Here is a 13,804-nt window from a genome sequence, read left to right on the forward strand (position 1 = left end):
GGTGCATTGTGGGTGGGCGTATAAAAGCTCGCCGCCGTTGCGGCTCCCCTCAGACGGCCGTTAGTCGGCGCTCGAGGAAGGGTGGTTGTTTATTGAGGGAGCCTTTTTATATTTTTAAGGCGTTATTTTAATATAATTTCTGGAATTTCCCAGAGTTTACAATATTATCCACTGTATTTTCCATTCCTTTTTTTTCTTTACTGCAGAAAAACGCTAATTTTTAACAGAAAGCAAAATAACGAGAAAGGCCAATTTATTCTTCTATTTGTTACAGCCTGGGTGGCATAATATTGATTTGTGCAGGGAGAAGGAGGAGGAAGGGGTCTGTGAGCATTGCTGTCCTTTTCTCTCACACTTTTTCCACACACTGACTCCCAGGAGTCTCTCTGCTAAGCTAGAGTTCAGGCATGCCTAGGATCCCCTGGATGCAAAAATATAATTATGAGCAAAGGCCATAACAAGAAGATAAGAGAAACAAACAAGAGAAGCAGAACCTCAAAGAGAAGATTGTGTGGGTGCTTCAGTCCAGTTTCGGGACCCTAGAAATAAGATGCCAACGGACACTTTTTTTAAAAACAAAAAAAGATGGATTACAGATGTTTTTGATAAGACTCCTTATCTGTATTGGAGGGCAATTCATCTAGCAATGTATCAGAATCGGCCAACGGCCGGCCGGGAGAGAGAATCATCATTGCCTCTCTGGAGAAATGGAAGAAACATGCGGTTTCCAAAATGAAGCCGATCGATTTTCTTACAAATATCAAGCCTTGTAGCAGTTCCTTTCCTCGTGCGGTGCATCTAGAAATCATCTCTGCCTCCCCTCATTTATATTCACTTGGGACTTGAACGATGGAGAAAAGCACACACATTCTCACGAGGCCCGTTTTGAGAATGAAGGAAACATTTATTGGACTTTGCTTTTCAAATGCCAAAATCCTAAAAGGGTTAAAAAAAGGTTTTCATGGCAAAAGTGGCGAGAGACAGTGCAAAGTAAGCAGAAACATGAATATTTACACGCTGTTAGGGACGGGGAAAATTAGGCAGAAAAGTTATACATTCATGAGTTTTTTATTTCACAGGAGTGTCCTTCAGAAGGGGTAAAACACGTGGGCGACATGATACTGCACTCTTGCTGTTGATCTACAGTAGGAACCCCATATACACAGGCTATTTGTTTCAAGCTCCCCCGCGGATGCTGAAAAATGTGGATTATAGTGAACACTAGACAGTACATGGTCTCTGGCTCTCTCTCATGGCCAGTTCTGGGAAATTCATTGTTAGAAATACAGTACTGTATGTGTATTTGGGGGATTTTTCTTTTAATATTTTCAAACCATGGATAAGTGAATCAGCGGATATGGATCCCATGGATAAGGGGGTCCTACTGTAGCAGCTCCCTCAGACAAACCAGGCCTCTGCAATCTCCATTCTTTCATGCCAGGGTTAGCAAAGTCAAGCTTGTCCAGGGTCCCTTTCAGTAAACACCCCCCCCCCCCCGGATCCTTCAGGGGCACTTTTTTCCCCTCCCTCCGGATAAAATACAAAGCGAACATAAGAGAAAACCTTTTTAAAAAGAATTCCATTTCGGGGGGAGAAACTGATTTTTGCTGAAATAAGATGCTAGGGAGACCAGCCACCACCAACCTTTCTGCAGAAGTTCACAAAGGATATGCCTACAAAAACGACAGGCGTTCCCAGCAACCGCACAGGAAAGGGGGCAGTAGATGGGGGAAACCGGGACCAGATCTTAACCATTGCTGGTGAGCAGAGAAGCAGCCAACGTCTGCCAATGGTTTTGCTCTGTCTCTAGGAAGAGCAGCCCAGGGGTTTTCCTCTGAAAGTATTCGCTCCCATTTCTCCATGTAGTGTTCATTTTTATTTTTTAGTACTACTTTGGGCACAGGCTAAAGTTTCTAGGACAGTCTGTGGACGGGGATGCCGAAAAATTTAATTTAAAAATCCCTGGTAGGAAAACAGGGCACCACTGACCGATCCAGACCTACTTACCTTGCGGAAAGGCCACTTTTAAACGGCAGTGCTTCCACCCTAGCGGCCGAGAAAAGAACACAAAGCCACTGCCCGCATACTGTACAATGATAAAACTTCTTGGTTTTGGAGGAATTTGCTCCCAGCCGGATGTCCGGGTGGTGTAGTTCATGAATTTCTAAACTCCCGTGCCTACGGACCAGAAATCCCGCAGAAAAGTTATGAGAGACGCCTCTCCCGCAAAGTGGATGGAGAAAAACCCCCAGTGTCTGGACCACAACACAGAGATACACAAAGGGCAACTGCCCTCCAATGGCAGGAGAAATTCACAGCTTCCCAAATACAGACCTTCTGTCTTACATAAAAGCCTTCTGCGGGGCAGCCTTTCCCAATCAAGAGCCTTTTGGACATGCAGGGCTACAATCCCCATCAGTGGCTGGGGAAGATAGGATAGATAGTCCAAGGGCACCAGACTGAGGAAGGCCAACACCTTTTTTTTTTCATTTTCTTAACTCAGTGCTTTACAGAAACCTCCGCTGGAGAGCTACACACATAAATTCGTAAAATTAAAAGAAACAAGTGAATGCATTTGGATGTACAGACAGGCACTGCAAAAATGAAACAGTTTTAAAAACACAGGAAACCCTTGTGTTTGAAGCCATAGACCATCAGGAAAGCGGGCTAACTGGGCTGGTGAAATCAGCCATCCCTCCCAGCGTCCGACCCACATTCCCCAAATTTCAGCTCATACACTTTGGGGGGGGGGGGAGTGGTTTGATGCGCTGGCTGCTTTCCAAGGCCGGGGCAGGGCTTCGCCCGTGCGTTTTGCAACAGACGGGACTGCTAAAAACGTAAACATTCATGAGGCACGGCAGGAAAGCCACCGACACGCTTCCAAGTCCCCGAAGGTTTTCCCCACCGACCCTTCCAGACACAGTCGGCGCCTGAAGGTGTTCCTGGGAGGAGAGAGAAATGTTGCCACTGGTTCAGCCACATGGCGGTGGCAGGAGTCTGTTCTCCAAGGCATCGTCCACGCCTGAACAAGCACGCTTAGTTGAAGTCGTCCAGGGGTACAACGTCACAGGGCGTGGTGCCGTTCATTTCCAGCGGGGCTTCGACCCCCAAGTAGCCCAGAAGAATCTCACTGCGGCGCCGGGAGAGCTGCAGGATGTCTTCGGCAAGCAAGGACACACTTGCGTACCTCACAATGTCCAGGTCAAACATGTCCTTCAGATACTGCTGGATCTGATGCTGGCAGAAAGAACGGGAGAGAAAGCAAGATCAGGATGACTTGGGATTCGCCGTCTGCAAAAGAACCACCGGATGTCAAAACAGGCTGGACAGGACGAACGAGTGCGCCTCTGTCCGGAGGGCGCACGAGGATCGGCCATCCACCTTCGGGCCCCTGCATCCACCCCCACTCCTCTCCAGTTGGGTTTATGTCCCAGAGGGGCGCCGGTAGCAAAACAAAATCTGCATTCACATGATCATTCTTCTGTCAAGGCAACCGGGGGAGCTTCACGTCTCTTGTTTCAAACTGTACCACGGTCCCAGACCCTACCAGGCTTTCCCGGGCACTAGACTGGGCCTACTGGGGGAAACCCTCCCCTGGTAGGCCCGGTCCGAGGGCTTTCCCGCCGCTACCGGAGGCCTCGGGCAGCGGCGATGGCGGACCCCTGGAAGGCTTCAGAAAGGTAAGGTGTATTTATTTTCATTTTTTTGTGTGTTGGGGGTATTATTATTTTTCCGGCCAGATGCAGATTAATGGGTTTTCAATGCATTCCTATGGGAAATACCCATTAGTGTGAATTAACAGAGGACCACTCGAAGAACCAGAGTTACAGGTAAGTAACCTTTCTTTTTCAATGCATTCCTATGGGAAATGGACCCTCGACCTATGGACTTTTCCACCTGCAGCCACCGTTCCAATACGGATTAAGTCCGTGGGTTGAGGGTCCACTGTATTTCTAGGGGTTTTTCTTTTAATATTTTTAATGTTTTCAAACGGCCGATAAGTGAAACCACAGATACTGATCCTACGGATGCAGAAAACCTACTGTATTCAAATCTTAAGTTCTGCCCCTTTCCAGAAAACCCAAAATCATTAAGAACAAGCCAAATGTCACCATACAACCTCCTCCAAAGGACTTCCTTTAAGATGGGCCCACTCCACTGTTCCATAGAAAATACCTGTCGTTTCTAAACAGGCAAGGCTTACCTTGAAGAAGCCGCAGACCTCCGAAAGGTGCTCCTTGGGCCCCAGGAAACCAAACGCTAGGACGGGGCTGACATGTTCGGAGACCGAGTAGAAATGGGAAATGAAGCCATCTGGAACCTAATCGCAGTTGAAGAGCGAGGGAGAAATTCAGAGCAGTGTAGGCAGAGAACCCAGCAGAGGGAGAATTCGCACCTGCAGCTCCACCCACCCGTTCGGCATTCTCCCACCACTCTTTTGAGATGGGAAGCCCCTGTCTTCGTAGCAGCCCATATGGGCATCGGAGTCAAAACACCACTCTATATCCATGGTTCCCAACCTTGGGCAACTCAGGGCTGTCTGCACTCACCATCAGAAGCCTCCTCTTGGCTTTCAGAACCGACCAGCAGGCAGTGGCAAGAGCCTGGAATTTTAAAAGGACAAGAGTCATCCTCCTCCTCCAATCCAGAATAATGGCATGCCTCACACTTTTTCCTTTTCGAAGGATGTACTTGAAACTTCACAGCGAGAAACATCCGCTCCCAAAGTTAGGTCTAGGATCCTCCGCTGTGCTAGACTACATCTCCTATCATCCTTACCCCACTAGTCATGGGAGCTGCAGTCAAAAGTGGCTGGTGGAGAGTTCTAGAAGGCAGAACCCAAGGATGTCTCTCCTTAGGTAGAAAAGCAATTTGCCTGAAAATGGATAAACATGACCCCCAGAAGCCTCTGTAGGATGCAATTCTCCATTATGATATAGAGTGGGACTATGTTTAGGTCTAGCATTGTTTGCTATAATCCATTTTTCAGCATCCGCTGAAACTGATCCCCACGGATACGGGGGTCCTATTGGATCTGCACCAGGGTCTATGGGGGACACACCGTCTCTTTGAAGCTGTCAGAAAGCCAGCGGTTCCGGAGGACAGCCAACACCGAAGAAGGTGGGTTTTCGAGATCTTCAAAGGCATCCATAAGGATGAAATCCAGCACAATATCGAAGAAGTTCATACAGACCACCTGACCAGAAAACAAGAGAGATGTCACTGACCAATTCCTACACTGGACCACAAGGGCCAAAATCTTGCTGATGAGTGCAGCAAATCGCACTCAAGACAGGCCCGCTGAATCAAGGGCCAACCACTTTCCTCTTACAGCACCTGCAGGATGATGCCCGCTCCCGCATCCCAACCACCACCACCCAAAAATTTTTAAAAAAACTGAAGACCAAAGTATTTCGCTCGGAAGCACCAAATGTTTGGCAAAAAAAAAAAAATACGAATCGGCACGAACAGCAAATTTGGTGGTTCACACCGATCTCTACAAATAATTGCTAGCAACCCCTATTGGAACAAAACCAGGGCCTTGTTAACCACTGAGACTTATCCAGTTTCCTCTACACAGAAGAACAAATAGGATTTTGCCCAGCGTTTCTCTCCAGGATGCTCTGGATTTTTGCTCCAAACCAAGGAACGGCTGACGTCCCTTTCAATGCAGGGGGCAACACCCACCCCGCGTCCTTCCAGCTCCTTCTGCGTCGTCGGCCAGGTCTCCTGCTTCAACGTGTAGCGCAGCATGGCGTCGTACTTTTCGAGGAAACCCTTGGGGTTCTGTGGGAGAACACAGAGGACCATCAAGAAGACGCAGCAGGGGCCAGAGGGGAGCCACTAAATCAATGACTTCACCTCGCCAAGACGGGGCGAGCCTGGCCTCCAGTGGCAGGGAGTTCCAGAGTCTGGGAGCAGCCACAGAGGCCTTCTCCTCTGTCTTCCCCCAAATATACCTGTGAAGACAGCGAGACGGAGGGAAAGTTCTCTCCTGATGACCTTAATATCCGGGTAGGCTTATAATATGAATCATGGAAACAGGGCTCCCCTGTCGTTTCTGGTGGTCTATCGCTAAGCAGTCCCTTACCTTCTCAGCTTTGGTCATCAGGCCCACGACCATCTGCTTCCCGACTTCTCCGAAAAACAGCTGGTTCCTCTCCATCTGCAGAAGCTCCTGTAACGAGACCATCCTGTTTTGAAAGTCTTTGCAGATGCTGAAAACCACGGATATCAGCAAACACTATACATTGCATCGTAAAAGAAACAAATCCAGAAAAAAAGTATTACCACTAGGGACCATGCCAATTGCTATTCAACCACAAGAGTACAATAGCATGGCCTCTGGCTCCCTCTAGTAGCCAATTCTGGTAACTACACCATGGAAATATATATTTCTAGATTTTTCCTTTTAATATTTTTAGACCTTTGATAGGTGAAGCCATGGATACTGATCCCACAGACACAAGGAGTCCTACTGTATTGTCTACCTGGAAAATCCTGGAAAGAGGTCACCGTAAGTCAGAACTGACTTGACGGCAGATGATGATGATGATGTATATCCCATCTCCATTGAGCTGAAATCGCTTGGCTTTCTCTTCCAGCAGCCTACGAAGTAGGTCAGGTAGAGAGCGTGGGACTGGTCTAGGGTCACCCAGGTGAGTTTTATGGGCCAGACCACCAGTTCAACCACAACACCAAGCTGGCTCACTATGAGGTTGGAAGACATGAGTCAGTTACCTGGAAAGCTTGCCGGACACAGTGAAGTTTGGCTAGGAAGTCCTGGTCATTGTAGCAGCCCAGAATCTCTGTTCTAAAACACGGGGAAAACAATAAGCACAACGCAGGATGATTAGAACGAGCTTAGAGCCACCCCAAAGAGGGCTTTCAAGGTCATCAGATATTTAAGGAGTGTTTTTACCACTTCCACAAACACACACAATGCTAAGTTTCTACATACAAGCTGAGATTTGAACTCGGGTCACCTGCATCCTGCGCCTGTCCCTTGATCCACTAGGTCTCTCCCACTCCTCAAAAAGGGGCAAGGGGAACTTCAGGTGCCGAATCATTCCCTTCAGACCCCGTCTCCTGAACCTCCCTTACTCACCGGAAAGTCCTGCAAAGAACTCTTCCATCCTTCACCGACTGTAAAGCTTCTTCGTAGGCGGCGGCCGGCTTGGAAAGCGGGAAGGACGTTCCCCCGATGTCCAGGGAGTCAAAGAGCTGTGTTTCAACCAAAAAACAAGGCAAAGAGAGATGGTTAGCCGAACCGAGGGGTTCCTAAGACCAAACTGTGCTAAGCCAGCCCATGGCATGGCAATCAAGGACCCGCTTGACGACTTCTCTGTCTTCTACCTGAGGCTGCCCTTGGAGACCATTCTGAAGCGAGACCTAGTAAAGAATACTAAGTTATGACCTCCGGAAAACACAGCGAGCACTCCAACGCTGGAGGCCTTCAAGAGAAAATGGGACCACCGCCTTTCAGATCTGCTTTGACTTGGACTCCTGCCTCGACCAGGGGGTTGGACTCCATGGTCTTAGAGGCCTCCTTCCGACTCCATCATGCTAGGATTCTATGAAATCACAACACGGTGGATTTCTATGGGAGGTCATTTTCTGTGGCCGACAGAGAAGGCATTGCCTTTAACAACCAAGTTCGGGAAGCCACTGCAGAGAGCGTCCGACTCACCTCGGCAGCCGAGAAGAAGGAGTCCTCAGAGGTCAAGCTGTCTTCCTCGTCATCCGCCCGCAGTCTCAGAGACTCTCCCGTCAAGGGGAGCATGAATGTCCTCTCTAGGCATGTGCAGGAAAGAGGAAACCAGCCCTGTGACCATTGAGTTTTTTTACCATCTATGTACGCCATCCCCTACCGTAAAAGGCCAGAGATACCCATCTCACCATGGGCCAACGTGAAGCACAATTTAAGTTCACAACGAAACGCCGCCTTGATGACCTCCTCCAGGCCAGACCAGATTCTGCTCTCATCCTACCAGAACTCACCCAGGTCTATCAGCATGGTGTCGACTGGAAATGTGGAGCCAAACTCTTCCTGGAGGTTGTACGCCCGGTGCAACAGGGTTTCCAGCTTTTCTGCAAATTCTCTCTTCTGGGAATCCTGCTGAAAAGATGCAAATGCACAGAGCTTAGACTTGGGAGAGACCACTGACATGGTTCTCTAATCAAAGTAAGCTTCCACGAGAGTATAAACCACCTCCCGAGGCCTGCAGGCCACACGCATCTATCCCCAGAACCTGGAGGGCCAAACCTGATCTTGCTGTGCTCAGACTAATTTTTTTTTTCTTATACAAATTGGAGTTTTTACCTGAAAATGCTCTTTTGCCCCCTCTAGTGGCCATTTTTATATACAGTAACACTTCACATAGCGCTGCTTCATTTAGCGCTGACGTGGTACAGAGGCTGGGCTCAGATGGCCATTTTGGGGTGCCCAGTGGGGACCCAGTCTTCTTAAAGGAGGAGGTAGACTAGCCTTTCGGGAGATCTAGGACCTGGTCTACCTGCTCTGTGCTGATATTCCTATAACGTTAAAATGAAATACATATTTTTCTTTTTATAATTATAATAACCTTTGAACTGCAGAGCCGGAAGGGACCCTATGGATCATCAAGTCCAGACCAACATATTTTTTAATATTCTCAGACTGTGTACAAGTGAATCAGTCAATACTGATTCATTCTTCCACAGTGATACGTTTAAGCCTTCCTTCCTGTAGAGTTCATGGATCCCCACCTCAGGGAGATCTCCCAGTGGCAGCTCCTGGTCCTTTAAATTGTCGCAGGCGACGGACGGGGTGGCGGGATCCCTCTGCCTGATGGTCAGGGCCTGTTCCCACTTCAGCAGGGCTTCCTCAAACAGCTCCATTCCTTTCAAGGTAAGAAAAGACCACAGCTGACAGCATCTGCTTACTACCAGGCAGGAGCCGTGGGGAGACCCAGCGAGCAACGGGTACCCCTCTCCAAAATTCTGGGAGAAAGGGGCACACGTTTTCACCCATGCCAAAATGAACACCCTTTTCTTCCAGGCCAGGACTCGCCAGTAAATGCCCTCCATCTTTCTTTTCTCCCGGGAAAAATCTGAGGAAGGGTGGATCTGTGGGATCCTGAGAGTTCCTGCTCACAGACCCGCCCCTACAGATGCACACCTACCTTTCGCTCACCTGGCGAAGGGCCTAGCTCCAGGCTTCCTGTTCTTAATGCAGAAGAAAGGAAGCCGCTGCAGTGCTTCCTGGGACAGGTAGTTCTTCAGGAAGCCCCCTCTATAAAGTCCAAAGAGCAGCAAACTCCTCCTCCTAGGAAGCACCACAGCAGCTTCCTTTCTTCTACCTGAAAAGCAGGAAGCAAAGGCCGGAGGTAGGCCAAGAAGCCTGGGAGCTAGGCCTTTCTCCAGGTGAGCAAAACGCAGATCTGTAGGCTGGAACTCTGATAATTCTGCTTGAAGAATTTTGGGACTTAGAGATGTGTTGATGGGGGGGGGAGTTATGGGTGTTGTACTCTGGCACCCAAATGGAGAATTATGGGATTTGCAGTCCAAGAAATGATAAAATCCCATCCGCAGTCTGCACTTTAAAACTGACCACTCTAGGTTCAAAGGCATATACATCAATCACGGTTCTTTACCTTGGAAGTAGAGATTTTCTGCACTGCAGTCGCCAGCAGCTCCCGGATCCCCCTGGTCCTCCCAAGGTCCAGCAGAAGCCGGTGTTGGGCTGGAGGAATTTACTGCCGCCATCTGGGAAACAGAAAAAAAGGGGTTCAGCCTGCAATGCTGTTTGAAACTAGAGATGTACAGAGTACAGAAACCATAACTGGCGTACATTTATAACTGACATGCTGAGATCCTGTGGCTCAGCAGAGTAAGTCGTGATTAGAGTAGGCCCATGAATTAACTGAACTCATGCAGGAGTTGACTCACCAAAGCCCCCACAGATGGATTGGGTCTACTCTAGCGCAACATGCTACGCTAAATAACAAGGTTTCAGTGACTCGGAAGTGAGTCCCATTGAGTTCTCTACAACTTACTCCCAGGTAACAGTACAACCGGTAAAGCACTTCTTCAGAAGTTGCCTTAGTTTGGAATCGACTTGACGGCCGACCCTCATCGTGGTTCTCCTTCTTCCCACTGAGGGTGTGCAGGCTTGCGATCTCAGTCTGATAAACCATGGTTTGGCAGACCTCGGCTAGTTCCAAACTAGGAAACGGGTTTACGCTTCCACAGGTTGAGTTTGAGACATTGGAAAACCAAAAGCCCGGGTCAAATCCGAGTCGAGTCAACGTGGCGACTTAAGTCCAACTCGACCACGGAGGGCACGCGCCTCGTCTCTTACCGAAGCCAGGCTGTGCGAGGAACTGGAATGTTTGCTTGGCTCGATGGACGAGATGCCACTCAGGGTGTCGTTGCTTTTGCTGCTGGGGCTCTGCACCCGCCGGCTGGAATACCCTGAAACACCGGGGGGGGGACGACATATAGACCTGAGAATCCCCCCAAGAAAGGGGGCCGTCCCTTGTGTTTTGTTCCAGTAACAACAAGGAAAGCCACAGAGTCCAGACTCCAATTGTGAATTTGCAGCAAACTCGGGCCAAGACAGCGAATGTTTACGCTGACTTCTCGGCCGAAATTCGTTCTGCGCATTCGTTTGTTGGTTCGTTCATCGGATGTGTTTGCATACTGCCCATCTGGCGGCGAGCCACAGCTCTGGGCGGCTGACCCGAGGTAGGATCCCCCTATTTATGGGGGATTGGTTCCCAGCTGCCCCCCCCCACGGATGCTGAAAAAGCCGTTGATAGCTAGCAAACGCTTTACATAGCATGGTCTTTGTCTCCCTCTAGTGACCGGTTTTAATAATGACATTGTGGAAATCTATTCCTCTAGCAAAAATGATACATTGGACGGTCTCTGGCTCCCTCTAGGGGCCAGTTTTGGCAATGGCATCATTAGAAATATATATTTCTGCGATTTTCCTTTTAATCTTTTCAGACCGTGGATAAACAAATCAGCGAAGAGTGTATGTTTTCAATTGGATTTCCACGGTCCCCCTTACGCAGGCATAGATCAGCCATAGGATCCAGGCCACTGTCTAGATGTTTTCGGACATGTCACCGAGAGGGCAGGCTGATGTCTTTTATTTCCCTAGCAGCCAGACTATCAACGCGTCCCAGAAGAAGAAAACAATCTGTTTTAACCTCCACCCCATGGGTACCTTTTTTCACCGAAGGGACGCGTCTTGTGGGCAGGATGGGAACGGGAACCCCTGCAGGCTTCGGGGCCGTTTTTTCCGGGGGGCCCAGTTTCTTCCGGCGCCGGCGCCGCTTCAGCTGATGCGCGGCGAGGGCTAAGGCCACCGTTCCGAGCGCCGTGGCAAACAGCACCTTGCGCAGGCCTGGGCTGAGCCTCAGCTGAGAGAAGGCAGACTTCGGAGTAAGAAAAAGAGAAGGGTGAGCAGAAGGGAACGCCAGCTTTTTCTGCAACCACTGAGTATTGCAACCCCTCAAGTCTGCAAGACCCAAGCACGACGATTCGTGACGGGAGAGTTTCGAGGTCACTCACTCCTCCCTGGGGTCGTCCCCCCAAGCCGGAAACCCCTCAACGGCACATAACAAATACCATTGCAGTACCTGACCAAACGTGGTATATAGGAAAACCGGGATCTCCGCTACTGTCATGGCAAGAGCTTGGATGAGGGACATCCCCTCGGTTCTCCGGAACGCCATTTCGGGAACAGGATCTCGGTGGTTGCGGGCGGTGAGAATTCATTGGGTTCTAGAACGTTCGCCCAGAAATCCGGCGCGGCTTCCACGTCGGTGTTGCAAGCCGAGAATCAGGCCTCCGGAAAAATCTTCTGTTCTGGGATGAGAGAGACAGAAAACTCCTAATGATGTACACGGGAAGTCATCAGTCCGCAACCCCATTGCTAAATTGACCGAAGCGTCTTGGGTTTAATATCACACCAACTTTCCCATCAGCTGTCCTGGGAACTCGTTAAAAGGTCAGGGTAAAAAATAAATTCAAAAATCTTTCTACAGCACTGTCCGCTCTGGAAAGGAATGCGGGCGTCATGGCCTTGGTGGGACTTTTGACCAAAGTTATCAAGGGAGATAAGAAATATTCTCAATTGTTGCAATAAAAACCCGGCCTGGAAGCCCAGTAACTGGTCTCCAGATTCCTGCAACCTAACCCCGAGACGCTTTCGAATGCTTCAGTCTAAACCCAAATATGCAGGATCTTCTCTAAACGGCCTGCAATTCGCCCCCCTGGGCTGCAAGGGGAAAAACCGAGCCCGGTTTAATCGGTAAAACCAGCATCAAGGCGGGGGGTTTTGTCCTTGGCCGACCCAGACGGAGCAGCTGACCTTCTTCCCCCATGTGCTTTTAAAACCATCATGCTGCTAAATTGGGATGTACAAGATCCGGGTTCAAGTCCCTGCCTGCCTGGGAATTCTGGGAGTTGTAGTCCAAAAAAAAAAAAAGAATCACAAGCCCGCAGCCTTTCTTTCTTACTGCCTTGTCAGCCCTCTTGCCATCCACCAGCACAGGACATTTATCCTGAGGTCGGACTACAAGTCCCATGAACCCCAGCTACTTGATCAGGAGGCTGTCCCGCTGCAGAGGCAGCCCCGTCCGAATCCTGTGCGCTCTCTGGCAGTTCTTTCCATCAGCGCACGCCGGCCGTGGAGTCTGCCCTTGCTAACGCCACCAAGATAGACTGTGCCTGAACATGGAGGTTCTAGCAACTGATGGTTGAAAGCAGAAAAAAAGTGATGCAGGGCAGCTGGCGAGGAGGTGCCAACTTGCCCGGGAGGAGGGCGATGCCAACGCTCAAAGCATCCCAGAGCAATCGGCATTAAGATCTGGCCCGCGTGACCCCTGACCCCGACCCTACTTTTTGCATTTTGTGGTTCTTCACCACTGGGATTTAGTTGCGGGGGTAGGGGGGGAAGGTCATCCTGCTGCCAATTTGCAAGCCTTCCAGGTACCACAGGGCTCTGTTGCAACAGATAACCAAGCCTGTGAGGAGCGAGGGCAATAGCTCCGGGGTTAAGGTCTCTGGCTGCAGAGCCAGAGGTTGGGAGTTCGAATCCCCCCCACGGAGCCTCCTTGATAGGGGCTGGACTGGCAGTTCTAGGAGGAGGAGGACCCCGGACCGTGAGTTTCCAGCAGGAGCTCATCCCTGTCCTGCCAAGCCGAGAGCACGCTTTCAAAAGCTACGCAGAATCAGAGGAACGGAAAGCCAACATATGCCTTCCACCGCCACCCCTCCAGATCGCAATGGTATAGGCCAGGCGCGCTTGGTCTCACAGCAAGCGGCCAGTACCATCTCCAGGAAAAGGGGGAGTCCTCACCGTGCAGCCTCGCTCCATAGCTTCGGAAGGGCACCGTCTCCTTCCCGGTTCTCTCCCACTCTCGCAGCCTACCCCGACGGCTGCCACCAGGGGGCGGTGCGTCGTGGCGAGACTTCGGATTGGCACTACGCTTGGCCAATGAGAGCAGCGCCTCCGTCCCGGCGCGCACCAATCGCCATCCCTTCACCTCCTACCAGGGGAGGTGGGACTTGAGCGGCGTCTCAAGGTAGTGCGGTTGAGCGGCAGAGTTCTCTTTGCCCCCTGTGGGGCTGGGAGAGCGCTGATTGGCTTGGGGCGGGAGTGAGGTTAAAGGGGGCGGGGTTTGCCTTAAAGGGGCAAGCTCCCTTTTATGTGGGGCCCGCTGCCTCTGGGGTCAAGAAAACTAGGGACTAGTGACTTAGGGGAAGCAGCCCTCAAAACATGATCAAGTGACCGCCCACCCTCACAAGG

At 50.3% G+C, this 13,804-nt stretch overlaps 1 protein-coding gene across 2 annotated transcripts; it reads right to left on the reverse strand.

Moving 5' to 3' along the window:
* Positions 1–883: 883 nt before the first annotated feature.
* Positions 884–13,455, reverse strand: MIGA2 (mitoguardin 2). 2 transcript variants are annotated; one of them, XM_020794953.3, is made up of 16 exons: positions 13,355–13,455; positions 11,631–11,859; positions 11,216–11,426; positions 10,343–10,455; positions 9,636–9,747; positions 8,749–8,882; positions 8,002–8,116; positions 7,691–7,794; positions 7,109–7,224; positions 6,742–6,814; positions 6,092–6,178; positions 5,689–5,787; positions 5,063–5,197; positions 4,551–4,604; positions 4,205–4,321; positions 884–3,237 (listed from the first exon to the last, which is right to left on the reverse strand). In XM_020794953.3, exons 2-16 carry the CDS (start codon positions 11,724–11,726, stop codon positions 3,037–3,039), a joined length of 1,767 nt encoding a protein of 588 aa, XP_020650612.3. In that variant the 5' UTR covers positions 11,727–11,859; positions 13,355–13,455; the 3' UTR covers positions 884–3,036. The 2 variants fall into 2 exon arrangements, with proteins under 2 accessions (XP_020650612.3, XP_020650611.3); XM_020794952.3 differs by having other exon boundaries at positions 8,002–8,119.
* Between the last annotated feature and the right edge of the window lie 349 nt (positions 13,456–13,804).

The sequence above is a fragment of the Pogona vitticeps genome, chromosome ZW-PAR, assembly GCF_051106095.1.
Source record: "Pogona vitticeps strain Pit_001003342236 chromosome ZW-PAR, PviZW2.1, whole genome shotgun sequence".
NCBI lineage: Eukaryota > Metazoa > Chordata > Lepidosauria > Squamata > Agamidae > Pogona > Pogona vitticeps.